General features: G+C 39.7%; 2 protein-coding genes across 2 annotated transcripts; both read right to left on the reverse strand.

The window, feature by feature from the left end:
• Window positions 1-726: 726 nt before the first annotated feature.
• LOC147636094 (uncharacterized) lies at window positions 727-2199 on the reverse strand. The gene is made up of 2 exons (XM_086801091.1): window positions 1932-2199; window positions 727-1839 (listed from the first exon to the last, which is right to left on the reverse strand). The coding sequence occupies exons 1-2, from the start codon at window positions 2095-2097 to the stop codon at window positions 800-802; spliced, it is 1206 nt and encodes a 401-aa protein (XP_086657217.1). The 5' UTR covers window positions 2098-2199; the 3' UTR covers window positions 727-799.
• An 89-nt stretch (window positions 2200-2288) lies between these two features.
• On the reverse strand, window positions 2289-5176 carry LOC147636095 (uncharacterized). Its single transcript, XM_086802075.1, has 3 exons — window positions 3460-5176; window positions 2570-3377; window positions 2289-2492 (listed from the first exon to the last, which is right to left on the reverse strand). The coding sequence occupies exons 1-3, from the start codon at window positions 3708-3710 to the stop codon at window positions 2289-2291; spliced, it is 1263 nt and encodes a 420-aa protein (XP_086658201.1). The 5' UTR covers window positions 3711-5176.
• Between the last annotated feature and the right edge of the window lie 8852 nt (window positions 5177-14028).

The following is a 14028-nucleotide window of genomic DNA, read 5'->3' on the forward strand; positions in this document are numbered from 1 at the left end:
AAATACTTTCATCATCAAAATCCTAAGTCATCAACAACAATGTTAAAGGCCATTTTTATACTTGATAAACTAAATCGCTAACCTCAAAATCCCTTTGTATTGAAGACCTAAGCCTTATCATTGATGCAACGCCACTTAACCAAGCCTACATCTACCCTCCAAGAGGATGCCAAGAAGAGAACTAAACCTTTAACCTTATAAGAAATGTTATATCTAGTGCATCAAACCATTTTCATAAATACCACCATTTGATAGAGGAGTCACTTGTATAACATACCACCATTTTGATATTCAATGCCTCCATACACCACCATTTTGATTACTATAATTAAAGGAGAAATTCAAATTTACTTATTTTGAAATTCAAATTTACTTATATTGAAATTCACAACCTCATGTGAATGAAGGCTTGGATTTTGAACGACGCCGCTTTTGTGGAGCCTATTCTAGGGAAGAACACATGCGCTTAAGGGCTGCCTATCTCCATTTATGGCATTTTGACATTATGATGACATTATGTACTTTTTGCCATGGGGTTTACGTTTTGGATGACATTTTGAAGACCCTACTTTTTTGATGACATTTTGACATTTTCAGTTTTCAGTTTTATGCTTCAGATCGGTTTTCAATTTTCAGAACGTAGACATGGGAGATAGAGAGAGCCTACATTGTACATTACCAAACCTTAGAACAACAATTTGTAAATCACAATGGAGAGCCAATATAGATTTGAAAATCCACCTTCATGTAATATGGGCTTCATGATACAATGGTTATACATTCATACATATAGATGCCATCATGTAATCTGGGCGTCATTGCCATCTAGCTCGATTGTTGCTTGCATCGACTCTTTAACTGCACGTGCATCCAATTTGGCTTGCATGGAGGGGCGTCTACCCTTAACTGTAGCAATGAAGGAGGTGCCAACTTGATTGTCATCCATTGTTTTGCGCTTCTTCCTGTTGATCCCTTTCTCAATGAAAGACTTTGCTCTCTTCAAGCTATTCCCAAAGCCATCTCTAGTTCGTACAAAAGACTTTGCAAGCTCAATGCCCTCCTCTCTTTGTGCTTTCAATGTATGTAGTTGCCCAAGTGTCTTCTTCATGCTAGTGGTAGCCTCATGAATAAGCTCGGCATCATCCTGCACAAAATCCACAAGTTGTTGGAAAGTGTCATGTAAATGATTCAAGCTTGACCTCTGTGTAGACTTTGAAGATGCATCCTCACAATTGTGCCCTTCCTCCAAGCTCGCATCATCCTCAAGTGGCACTCCGATGTTGAGGTCATCAGGCTTAATCTCAAGTAGTCTCCTCGGGACCATCTCCAAGGCACTATCTTCATACATGCTCACACAATGTGACACCATACCTTGCTCCTGAACACCGGCCATGAGCATCACCTTGATTTGATGCTTGCATATGTTGCCAAGCTCGGACCAATGGCATGTACAACATGCCCATTGACAATCTGAGTTGTAGACGGTGTACACTTGGTTTGGATTGGAGAGGCTTCGAACATAAGCATCTGCCTTCATGTTGCTACCAATGAATGACACATAATCATCTGGAATTTTGAGAGCTCGTTCATGCGAGCTCTCCACTACCTTCTCAATGGCATTGTTTCTCTTAAATCCCCCTTCCTTCACAACTTGTATGTACCAATAATGAGGTACACAAGCTGTGGTTAGCTTGTAAAGAAGCCAATCCACTCGACGCCCCACCATTTTCTTAGAAGATCCTAGAAATCTGTACTTCAAAACTCCATGGTACGCCTCGATTGCACCATTCGTGTCTTGATTGGAATGTGGCAATGTCCTTGTCGCACGCACCCACATGTCTAACATGATGAAGACTTGTAAGCATATATGACCATAAGAGAACATAACACATTGGGAACACATTGAAGCAAGAAAAATAGATCATAGTCACCTATTTTAGGCTGCCACTGCATTTCAAAGTAGTGGAGGAACTCCTTCTCACTTTGAAAATCTTCCTTGAACTTGCATATCATTTCCCTAGCTTCATCCTTGGTGAGCTCATATGAAGACGAGGACCCTCCCCGCATATTCATGATGTTACCAAGCATCCGAAACATGGCCGCACGTGTTGGCCAATCTTTCACCTTTCGAATGAGGTGTTTTAGCCAACACCTACGTACATGCCATAAGCACAAGTACACCGGCAAATTGAAAACGACCCTGAGAGTACAAATCCAAGTATTGAGGGTACAAATCCAAGCAATGGTCATAAAGCATTGTCCAAGCACCATGCATTATGTTAGGAAAATTACCTCAGTGCATCAATTTTCCTCTCCGCATCATCCACCATGAAAGCATTTGGCTGCCACGATTTATGGTAATCAAGCATGCGATCTCGAAACTTTGTCAACCAATATCGCACAGCCTCAAAGGTGGCACTTGAGGCAAGAACCCACGCAATTGGGATGCCATTGCGATGTGTGTCAAATACGAGAATTGTATACAAATGGAACTACATCATTTTAGGTATAGTAAGTACAAGTACCTTGACTTGAACACGGCAGAAAACAGACAAGAATTGAAGCATACCTTGTACTTGTTCGTTCCAAATGTGGAGTCCATAGCCAACAAATTTCCATTTCCGAACTTGTCACAAATCTCTCTTTGCCATGGGGTTTGGATCCCTAAAAAGAATTCCTTCTGTACTTGAAGATTTTGCTCCTGGTAAACAAATATCATATCTGCATTTTGTGTACACCATCGCCTTGTACTCTCTGCATCATCATCATGTAGTTGATATGTCTCCATAGCATGTTTCCTTTCAATATTGAGTATATCTTGGAGCAATAAGTAGTCATCCCTCACCATTGGACATTTGGGCTCTTTGCTTTGTCGTATATGCAAACTTTGAATGTGTGCATCGAAAACTTGTTGTGGAGTAAAGCCCTTGAACAACAAGTTAGAAACCCAAACTTTTTTTTCCAATGAAATCCATGGAGAGAGGAGAAGAAGGGTGTTTCCCTCATTCCTACAAGGCTCCCCATGGCAGATGATATCTTCTTTATTTGTGTGAAAAGGATTAATATAAGATATAACTGCGATGCTAGGATCCAAGTATAGACGATTCACCATGAAGTGGCATTGACACCCTCGAATGCGCTGTCCTGCTGCCTTGGGTGGCCGCCTTGGCTTAGTCTCTTTCTTGATCAAATTGGCATTTAATTTGGTGGAGGCTTTTACGCTGTCTTCATTGATGGTAGGACAACCATGTAACTCCCCATCGTCAAGCTCATTTTCATGCACATTACTCTTGCACTCTACATCTTTTCCACCCGATTGTTCATGCACATGGCATACACGTTTGGAAGCACAACGTGTCCCAAAAGCACACCAATATCTATTGGCAATGATAATTGGGTATAAGTCTAAAGCCTTGCATGCTAATCATTTAAATAAGGTAATGGAAAATAAACACTTACATGGTGCTCTCAAGCCATGAATCCTTGAATGGCCGTACTAGCGAGCCTGGTGTGCGATGATGGTGGGAGTACCTCGTAAACGTTGTAGGGAAGTCAGGATTTTGTGCTTCTCTGTTCACAAACTCGCCTACATGATCCCATGGGATACGAGCTTCTCTTTGCACTTTGTACTTCGACCTTTCATTGTGTACCAGTCTCCATTGTATTCCGGAGACATCAAAAAGACCATGCGTGGGAACAGGGGTGCCCATCGATTGTTGCTAAATGAGCTAAAATGTCTCGCAGTTCCTGCTCTTCTGCACAAAACCACCACCTTCAGAATTATCGACTAAAGACATCAAAGCACAAGACATTAAAGGTATAAGCTAAACAAGCTGTTAATGATCTTAAGTACAATATCTACAATGTAATGTTCTCATCATACAAGTGCAAAAAATCGAATGCTGCTCTAGGGCTTCCTTTGTTGACGGCTCGCAAATGTGCGAGGTCTGTGTTTGCTTGCGCTGGAGATGCTTGCTGCAGAGAGCATGGGGTTAGCCCTCTTCAAACGCCCTCCCCTTGGTGGTCTGCCGTACCTCAAAGCAGCCCAGGGTTTCGTGTCTTCAAGACAATGAGGATCTTGCCGGTTCCATGTCTTCAAGACAAGTGAAAATCTAGCCAAGGTGCAGAAAGCGGCCCTTCACCATTGCCCCTACTCTAATGTTGCTGTAGAAGGTTACATAGTTTCTTCTTTGAAAAAACAAAGTACATCTTCTAGAGTTAAAAAAGCTTCATGAGCCATCACAAGCACTTGGCAAAATACATCTTCTAGAGTTAAAAAGGCTTCATGAGCTGTCACACGCAGTTGGCAGACCTAACAAAACAAAACAAGAAAAAACATTCGAATTGCATACAAAACAAGAGTGGAACTAACAAACTACAGATTATTAATATTAATAACCCTATGCCTCGTCAATGTAGCTTGATTTTCACTTGCATTGAGATGTGCCCAAGCTACAACATTGTTTCGGTGCAAGGAAAATGCTCAACCTCAAAGTCTGCACGTGCATCAAGAAGTGCAGGCTCGTAGGAATTGTTCTATTGCTCGAAGCTTATGACAAGCTTGGAATGAATGTGTCATTGTTTCCGAGCTATGTTTCTCAGCAATGCTCATTGGAAAAAAAAAAACATTAACTACTGATCATTATTTCTAATCTGGAAAGAATCGGTGATTTGTTGGGTGCGATCATGGTCTATTCGCGGGCACACTACCTGTGCAAGTATTGTGAGGATTCCCAACTGTTTTCTTCAGTTCTAGTATTCCAACTGTCTCGACGATGAGTCCGTCGGTGATGCAATGGAGTCGAGATGACCCTTTCCGTTGGTTCCGCTCCTCCTTATGAAGGACCTGTATTGCTTGAATGCCTTGGCGTTGTAGGCTGGGAGGGAGCTTCTTGCCCCCTACAAGCTCCGGCAATGGTGCCACCACGGTCTCGTTACAAGGATTGAGGAAGGACGCCAGCGACAGCCTCTCGCAGGTGCTGGGCCCCGGTGAGTTTGCTTCCGAATCGCAGAACTTGAGTGCATTATCATGGCGCATTCAAAGCAGCGGCGGGTGGTAGCTGCCAGCGGTGGAACCAGCGCATTCACAGGCGGGTGGTAGCTGCCAGCGTGGCCACGCCAGCGTGGCTGGAAAAAACCTCCACGCTGGCAACCACCCCGATATCTAACTACAGCCGCCTCCTCCTCCTCTCAAAATCTCCATGACTGCCGCTATGAAGCGCCTTGGCTTCCTTGGCATCCTCAAGGTTACCACACAAATTCTCCACAGCAACTTCAAGCATTTCTTGTGTATTGCATTGCTCTTGCAGGTGCTCCCCTATGCTTTTCTTGTAGCCTTTACTCCAACTTCCAACAAAGACACTATTGCAGCCACCATCTCCGTGATCTACAATGCTACCACAGGCCAGTTACCACCACCTCAAGAAGATGATAATATTGCCGTGCGGCGACCCTATCCTAACCCTTCTCTCAACTTCATCATCACCTTCATCTTTACCCTCTTCATCGCTTTGGTTTCGCTGCCCCCACTAACTTTCAGCATTTGCAGAGGCTACCTCGACAAGAGCCTCAAGTTCAAAAGCTCTCTGATGGCCATCCCTAGATCTATCACAAACATCATCTTCACCAAGGTGTGCCTCCTTGCGACGTTTATGGGGATCATCATAGCTGCGATGATCTTGATCATCTTCTTTGCTCTCAATTATCAGCCGTCAAAGTAAACCTAGCCATCCCTGTGACCATTTTGTTCCTTGGGTTGATAGTAGGGCTGGTCTATTTAAGCATAGTATGGAGCCTGGCTAACCCTGTTACAATTCTTGAAGAGAAGTGGGGCTGGGATGCAATGAGGAGAAGCAGTTATCTGCTAGATGGAAGCAAATGGCTGGCTTTCTGGCTCAGCGTTTTCTTCGTCTGCATATGCTCGCTGTTTCTTCCGATCTCGGTTTCCAAGGATGCTTCAATGCTTTGGAAATTTAGTGTTGCAGCTGTGAGCGTTAGCCTGCAGGCCTTCGTATCCCTCTACAGCATGGCCGCCCAAGTAGTTCTCTACCTTTCATGCAAGGGTTACCACAAGGAGTCTGTGGAGACCCTAATCGCAGCAAGCGCTCAATTTGCTGAAGACGAGCCGGCCAAGTACATGGATCTTGAAAGTGCAAGAGTCTGAGGTGTGTGGATGGCAGCCTAGTGCCCACTAAGGTGTCCCCAAGAGGATTTGAACCGGGGACCTTTCGTAGAAACTCCAAAGTCTTATCCACTAGGCTATCGCCTTGGGGACAACTTGGAAGTTCTTTTTCCCATGGGGCCTCCACGACTTCATCAGAGGCGGGCGACTACCCTTGGCACCCAATCCTCTTTTAAAACAAAGGGGGAATTTATATGATATTCTATACTCACTCCTCAATCAGGAGTACCAACCAATGCACCGGTCTAGACATCAACTATTTCATAGTTTTCATGTCTCGTTTGATCCGAGCACATTATATATTTCCCTATATGTGGTTCAGAGGAGGCTGATTGTATATCTTCCTTGTATCTTACACGCATAGCAGCATATAGCATACATGCATACTATAACCACACACATGCATTACTTGTAATCATAGCAGCATATAGCATACATGCATACTATAACCACACACATGCATTACTTGTAATCATAGCCCATTTAATTGGCTACTATTACTATTGGTGGTCTAGAAGTATAATTTGCCACTATAATTTATGGTTTCCAAATCTCATAATGGAACTAGAGATTGGGCTTCTTTGTTGCTAGTTACGTCTTCAGTGGTGGTGAGGTGTTTGTTGTGTTAGCCGACGAAGAGGTTGTTCTTTGAAGATCTTTGGAGGAGGTGAGGTGTTTGTTGTGTTGCTTAAATTGGAAGAAGAGGTTGTTCTTTGAAGATCTTTAGAGGATCCTACACGTTTGAGGTTCATCCAAGGGATGGGTCATACCCCCTATCAAATGTTGGTGACAAGGCAATGAGAAAACAGACACACCTAAGCTACAAGTGACAATGCCATATGGAACTACATAATATGTTTATGTAAATGGGTGCTATAGTTTGCTTAAAGTGCATGAGTACTTGATATCCTAATGGGTGCGATAGAGAGAGAGAATGCAACAACGCTACACACTCCAATGAGGATGGTGGGGAAAACTTCCCAAACGCCACCATTTTTGTAGAAGAAATAAAGCAACATAGATTATGAGAGCAAGAAAGCTTGGAGAGCAGATTGAAAGATGAAAAACCGATAATAAATGTGATAGAGAAAAATAAAAAGATAATTGAGGGATACAACGAAAACCCAATTCTCATGTACACAGACATGAGAGTTAGAATTAAAGAAAACAAAAATTGAGAGGGCAAGAAAATAAAAACATTCAATGAAAATCTCATCCCTAAATAAAATATTTACAGTTAGACCACCCTTCCTTCTATTCAAAGCATGCATGACACATGACATACACTTGACAAAAATAGCATACAAGGAAACTAATGAAGGCACATTTCCAAAATAGCATACAAGAGAAGTAATGAAGGCACATTTCTAAAGCAAGGCTTCAGTCTAAAACCATTCATAGCTTTGGGTAGTTTCACACTATCTAAAGTAGTAAGTTTAGAATTTACTAGAAATGCGATAAGGCCCGGTCCATCTCAACTTCAGCTTTAGGCCCACCCACGAGTTGTATAATGGTACCAAATTACCAGCTTCGAAAATTTAAAATTTAGCATGCTGATTCACAAAAATTTTTTGTCAGTTATCTATAGACTTCGAAGTCGCTTTTCACTCAGAGTAAGTAATTATTGAATGCGGTGCTCTTCCAATTACTATAGAGGCAATCTTGCCAAAATTGGTATCCTTAAACTTGAAACCAAAAATTCAATGGTATACCACAACTTCCACATCATATATAATTGAAAATGGTGTTTGCCTTGGTGACTTGCAATCTGGAATGCCCATAATGCAAAATGCAGCTTGTGGTTATAATTTGCTCGTTTTCAATGGGTATACCAGAGCTTCCAAACCATATACCATTGAAAATGGTGTTTGCCTTGGTGACTTGCAAACTAAAATGCCCATAATGAGAATACAGCTTGTGGTTCTAATTTTCCCGGTTTCTATTAACTACCTTCTTTAGAATTTTCTACAAAATTTTATTAGAAGGTTCAACTTGACCATTTGTTTGAGGATAATACACTATAGTTTTTTTTAAGATAATCATGTGATGTTGGGTCAAGCTCATGATTACTTCATTGAGGAAATGCCCTCCTTGATCATTAATGACTAATTTAATCAGACAAGCAAACTTGGTCTTAATCAGCTCATCTGGAAATTTAGCAATAAAAGTAGTTTTGGTATCCCTCAAAGCTTGAGCCTCAACCCACTTGGTACATCTGTTGCCACCAGGATAGACTTATTACTAGTTTAGTGAGTAGGAGGATTAAATGGTCCCACAAAATCAAGACTCTGCTTATAAAATAGTTTAAGAGGCAATACTAGATTGTGTGGCATCTAGTCTATCACATTTGGTTAACCCAACCTTTTACAAAAATCACACTCTCGAACAAATTTCCATGCATCCTTTTAGACTGTGCGCTAGCCACCATAATACAGCGTGAGAAATACCTTCCAACCCGTGTAAGATGTGCTCCACTGATGTGCTCCACTGAGGTAATACCAGATTGTGTGGCATTTGGTCTCTATTGCATTGACTTCCTCTATTATGGGCAACATTAGGTGTTCAAAATCAGCCTCGATACATGATTCAAAATGACGTTAAGAACATTCAATGGTACATCAAGCCAAGATCATCCATCCGTTGGTGGAATCATTTTGTACATTCCACTCTCATGTTGAAGATGATGATGATGATGATGATTCCATCCGTTGGTGGAATCATTTTGTACATTCCACTCTCATGAGAGTGGAATTATTTTGTACATTCCCCTCTCATGTTGATGATGATATATGATGGCGTGAAATTTTCAAGTTGTTTTTCATGTTATTCACCATAATTTGCAACTTGGTGCATGAAGACCTTCAATAGGGACAATTCCAGCTCGATTCAGTTCATTGCCAGGCCGCCTTTTCAGTGTGGAAAAGAAAGTTGCAATTGTGATTATAATCCTTGCATGAGGCAACAACCAGGCATATGTTACTGAGGCAGTTGGCTGTGGGGAATCCACAGTGTCTTATTTTCTGAAGGAGTTTGTTCTCCCCCTTAAGCGGAACACGTTACGATGGCCCCACACCCAGGGAGATCTCACAAAGATTGAAGATGGTTTTTAGGCACTTCATGGCTTCCCAACTGCTATGGTTCCATAGATTGCATTCATATCAAAATGAACCTGCCTGATGATGTGAGTAATGAAGCATGGCGAGATCAAAATGGAAATCACAACATGGTTTTACAGGGTATTTTTGTAGCAAACATGAAGTTTTTGGATATCAATGTGGGGTGGCCAAGTTCTTGCAATCACAAGCGTGTCCTACGCAACTCTACCTTTTACCGTAAGTGTCAAGGTGGGGAGCAACTATCGGGTGCTCCATTCCTGTTTGAGGGTTTGAGTATTAGGAAGTACATATTCAGAGATGGTGGGTTTGTATTACTCCCTTGGCTCCTTATTCCCTTTCATCAAGATCAAATGCATAGCAATGAGCATAACAAGTTCAATTTCATTCACTCGTCCACTAGAATTGTGGTGGAACGTGCTTTTGGTCAGCTCAAAGAGACTTGGCGTTAGTTGGGTGGAACAATCAGGAGTCCTTGTATAGAAACACTTGCATAAGTTATCCATGCTTGCTGTGTTTTGCATAATGTCATGATGGACCATGGTGACGAGCCACCCAACTACGATAACGAGGTGGGCTTAAATGACCCTCTTCACTATAAGGGAATGATGGTTTACTGACACCTGAAGAAGGCATCGTAAATGCCACGAATGCCGATATGTGCGTCGGTATACCCCTGGTACATAAGCACCGGTATGCGCGCCGATATAGGCATCGGTATATGGGTCGGTAAAAGTAAAGTTCCATCGCAGATACTGACGCATATACCTACATCTTGTGCAGGAAAAGAAATTTGGGCAAAATGGTACAGCCAGTTGATTGCAGTTAGATACACCATTCTGCCTGTTGGTAAGAGTACTTGTCCAACTGTACTCAGAATTGACAAAAAATATGTATTTTGTATTAATTTGAAAAGATGATTACGTTGTTCGTATTTACATGCTGGTGTTGATCCAAAGCATGGATAACAACACTCTATATATGTCCTAGACCATCATATGTACATGTAAAAACGACAGTCTAAAATAAGTGTAACAAAGTAATTTTACATGAAAGTGTTGATCCATTGATGGATAACAACACGATAAAAAAATATGTGTAGAAGCCTTATGTAAACATGTCTACTAGCACCGCACTAGTCGTCGCCAGGTTGTGCTTGAGGTATATCCTATATCGATGCCATATCATATAGTACAATGTGTGATATGTATTGTACACGTACATTTGTAAGTTTTTCATGTATGTTCACAATTTCTTTAATTTTTGAGATTTTTATACAGATTTTAAGTTTGTTTTTTAGGTTTCTAGTATTAGGTGCATCGAATTTTGTTGTCAATTGGACGTATTACACAAGGACCTTTAACAAAAATTAAAGAAATATAAAAATTAACCAAAAACAAGAAATAAAAATAAAAATCAAACAAAAACACCCATTGGGAAGGTTTCCCAATAGTATGCTCTTCATGAAACCTTTACGTGCAAAAGAAAATAAAAACATACACCCATCTATAAAGTTTCTCCTTATAGCATTCCATGGTTTTCACCCTTCAATGCAAAAGAAAATAATAATAATAAATTTTCAAGAGAAAAACGTCTCTTTTCTTCACACACAAAATCAAACAAATACACCCCCATCAATAAGCTTTCCGCATACCATTCCATAGTCTTCAACATTTTTGTAGTCTTCACCCTTCTCTACAAATATACCCATTCCTTAGTCTTCACCCTTGTATGTAAATACGCTCATTCTATAGTTTTCACACTCTGTGCAAATACACCCATTGATAAGGTTTTCCCATAGCATTACATGGTCTTCACATCCTTCTGTGTGCAAAAGAAATTAATTAAGAAAACTTTTCAACACAAAAAAATAAATTAATTTCTTCACACACTCTTTTGTAATGCCAAGTTTAAAGAACAGAGGTAAGAAAACACATCGCAAAAGTGTGCTAAGCTAGAAAATGTGAAAAGGCAAGGCAACAAGCCGTTCACACCGAGACAATGGTGCCAAAGCTATTGCTCCCTATTATCTTGGCCTAAGATAGAATGGAAATTCAAGTATTATTGGGGAACTTATCAATTACTTACCCATACCAAGCTATACTCGAAGGTGCTTCTTTTGGCCGCTCTCCTCATTTGCTCCGCTAGCATGTCACTCACCATAGTTGCTAGGTCACACAAGATGGCTCACTCTCTCAATCTCATCCTCTCACATAGTTACAACACATATTTGCAATGCTCTCTCAATCAAACTCTCTTTTAACACAAAGTTGCCAAGAGTTGTTTTAATTATGTGTAAGATTGTGTACAATAAGTGGTAAAACGAAGTCACTTATACGCTACGCCCACGATTTCAAATTAGGTCACAAGACTTAAAAAGAGTGTGGCTTTATTACGCCCAAGATTTCAAATTAGGTCACAAGACTTAAAAAGAGTGTGGCTTTATTACATTATCCTTAACATGGGCTAACAAGACAAACCCTTGAAAAATACTAATGCCTTATTACATCATAATTATATAATGATGGATGATTACAAGATTGTCAAGAATACAAAAGGTGAAGTGCTTAAACACAAGTAAATTATACTTTTATCTTGGAGGATAAGGTTTCCTTCACATTTCAAACAATCAACAACAAGCATTTCTATGTTTTCTTTGGGTTGATCCTTGTGCTAATTTAGATTTTTTTTTTTGAGTAACAAACGAAGTCCAGTCTAGAGGTTTTCAAAGGTGGTGTTCTATTACACATGGATGTTTGTCACCCATTTTTCACCCAATGTTATGTACAAAAACATGTATCATGGGGTACGCATAGAGTAACTCATAACATGTTTGCTACTCACAATTCTAAACATGTAATATAATTTAATATACTTATGAAAGCGGAAAAAGCAAAGCTAAATTTTAGACTATATTATGAAGTCTAAGATTTAAAGGCTACCAAGTTCACCAACTTAAAAAATTATGTAGCATATATCTTGGAAAAACTTTTGGGATTAAATTAAGTGGTAATATCGTCAGTAGTCAATAAAGTTTATTCTACATGCGTAATTGATGCTCAATATCGTCAATAGTCAATAAAGTTTATTCTACATGTGTAATTGATGTGCTCAAAGACTATATTTAGTCTTCCCATAATTTTGAAGTTGTAATTTAGTGACAATGTGATTACCATGTCCAACTTTGTTTCTAACAGTAGGTCATCTACATGCATAATTGGTCAACTACATGCATAATTGATGCTCAAAGACTACATTTAGTCTTCCCATGATTTTAAAGCTATAAATTAGTGACAACATGACTACCATGTTTATTCTACATGTGCAATTGATGCTCAAAGACTATATTTAATCTTCTCATGATTTTAAAGGTGTATTTTAGTGACAACATGACTACCATGTTTATTCTACATGTGTAATTGATGATCAAAGACTATATTTAGTCTTCCATAATTTTGAAGATGTATTTTAGCGACAACGAGACTACCATGTCCAACTTTGTGTTTAACAATAGGTCATTTTACCCATTGAGTTCATCTACATTTTAAGGTAAATCACATTAAAAACTATTATGAGAAATTTTTCTCTAACTTGGTAGCCAAGAAATTTATAAAGTGCAATCATGTAGAAGAGTTAGCCAAGATTGGCTTGAGAGATGCTATGGGAGATATATTTGCACTAGGTAAACTTAGGCTTCTCTCATAAACTCGAGAAGTATAACTAATTATAGTTAGTACTTTTTGTGATGTTAATAGAAGACAAGTGATTCTCTCTCTCTCTCTATATGTGTGTGTGTGTGTGTGTGTGTGTGTGTGTGTGTGTGTGTGTGGTTGTGTTGGTTAAATAGGAAGAAGAGGTTGTTCTTTGAAGATCTTTAGAGGATCCTGCACATTTGAGGTTCATCCAAGGGATGGGTCATACCCCCTATCAAATGTTGGTGACAAGGCAATGAGAAAATAGACACACATAAGCTACAAGTGACAATGCCATATGGAACTACATAATATGTTTATGTAAATGGGTGCTACAGTTTGCTGAAAGGTGCATGAGTACTTGATATCCTAATGGGTGCGATAGAGAGAGAGAATGCAACAACGCTACACGCTCCAATAAGGATGGTGGGGAAAACTTCTCAAACTCCGCCATTTTTGTAGAAGAAATAAAGCAACATAGATTATGAGAGCAAAAAAGCTTGGAGAGCAGATTGAAAGATGAAAAACCAATAATAAATGTGATAGAGAAAAATAAAAAGATAATTGAGGGATACAACGAAAACCCAATTCTCATGTACACAGACATGAGAATTAGAATTAAAGAAAACAAAAATCAAGAGGGTAAGAAAATAAAAACATTCAATGAAAATCTCATCCCTAAATAAAATATTTACAGTTAGATTATCCTTCCTTCTATTCAAAGCATGCATGACACATGACATACACTTGACAAAAATAGCATACAAGGGAACTAATGAAGGCACGTTTCGAAAATAGCATACAAGAGAAGTAATGAGGCTTGCAACAAAAGCAGCAAGTCAACTTTGCTTTATTACCAAAAACAGTTGATCCACATAAAATGTAAAATGGTTACCTAGAAGGTAATTTTAGAATTTATTCACTGGATAATTTTTTCCAACAGCTTCTCTCTCTATGTGGTGGAGCACGTGCACTCCTCACTAGACAACATGTGACTGACATAATTAATTGGGTAACATCTGACTGACATAATAAACTGGGT

Source organism: Cibotium barometz, chromosome 8 (assembly GCF_041138505.1).
Source record: "Cibotium barometz isolate CiBa-2024 chromosome 8, ASM4113850v1, whole genome shotgun sequence".
Lineage (NCBI taxonomy): Eukaryota > Viridiplantae > Streptophyta > Polypodiopsida > Cyatheales > Cibotiaceae > Cibotium > Cibotium barometz.

Coding starts and splice junctions, on each gene's coding strand:
- LOC147636094 (XM_086801091.1), bottom strand. CDS start 2,097: ATGTTTCGGATGCTTGGTAACATCATGAATATGCGGGGAGGGTCCTCG. Junction 1,840..1,931: donor GCAGTGGCAGCCTAAAATAG/GTGACTATGATC, acceptor TCATCATGTTAG/ACATGTGGGTGCGTGCGACA.
- LOC147636095 (XM_086802075.1), bottom strand. CDS start 3,710: ATGGGCACCCCTGTTCCCACGCATGGTCTTTTTGATGTCTCCGGAATA. Junction 3,378..3,459: donor TCATGGCTTGAGAGCACCAT/GTAAGTGTTTAT, acceptor CATTGCCAATAG/ATATTGGTGTGCTTTTGGGA. Junction 2,493..2,569: donor TTGGAACGAACAAGTACAAG/GTATGCTTCAAT, acceptor AAAATGATGTAG/TTCCATTTGTATACAATTCT.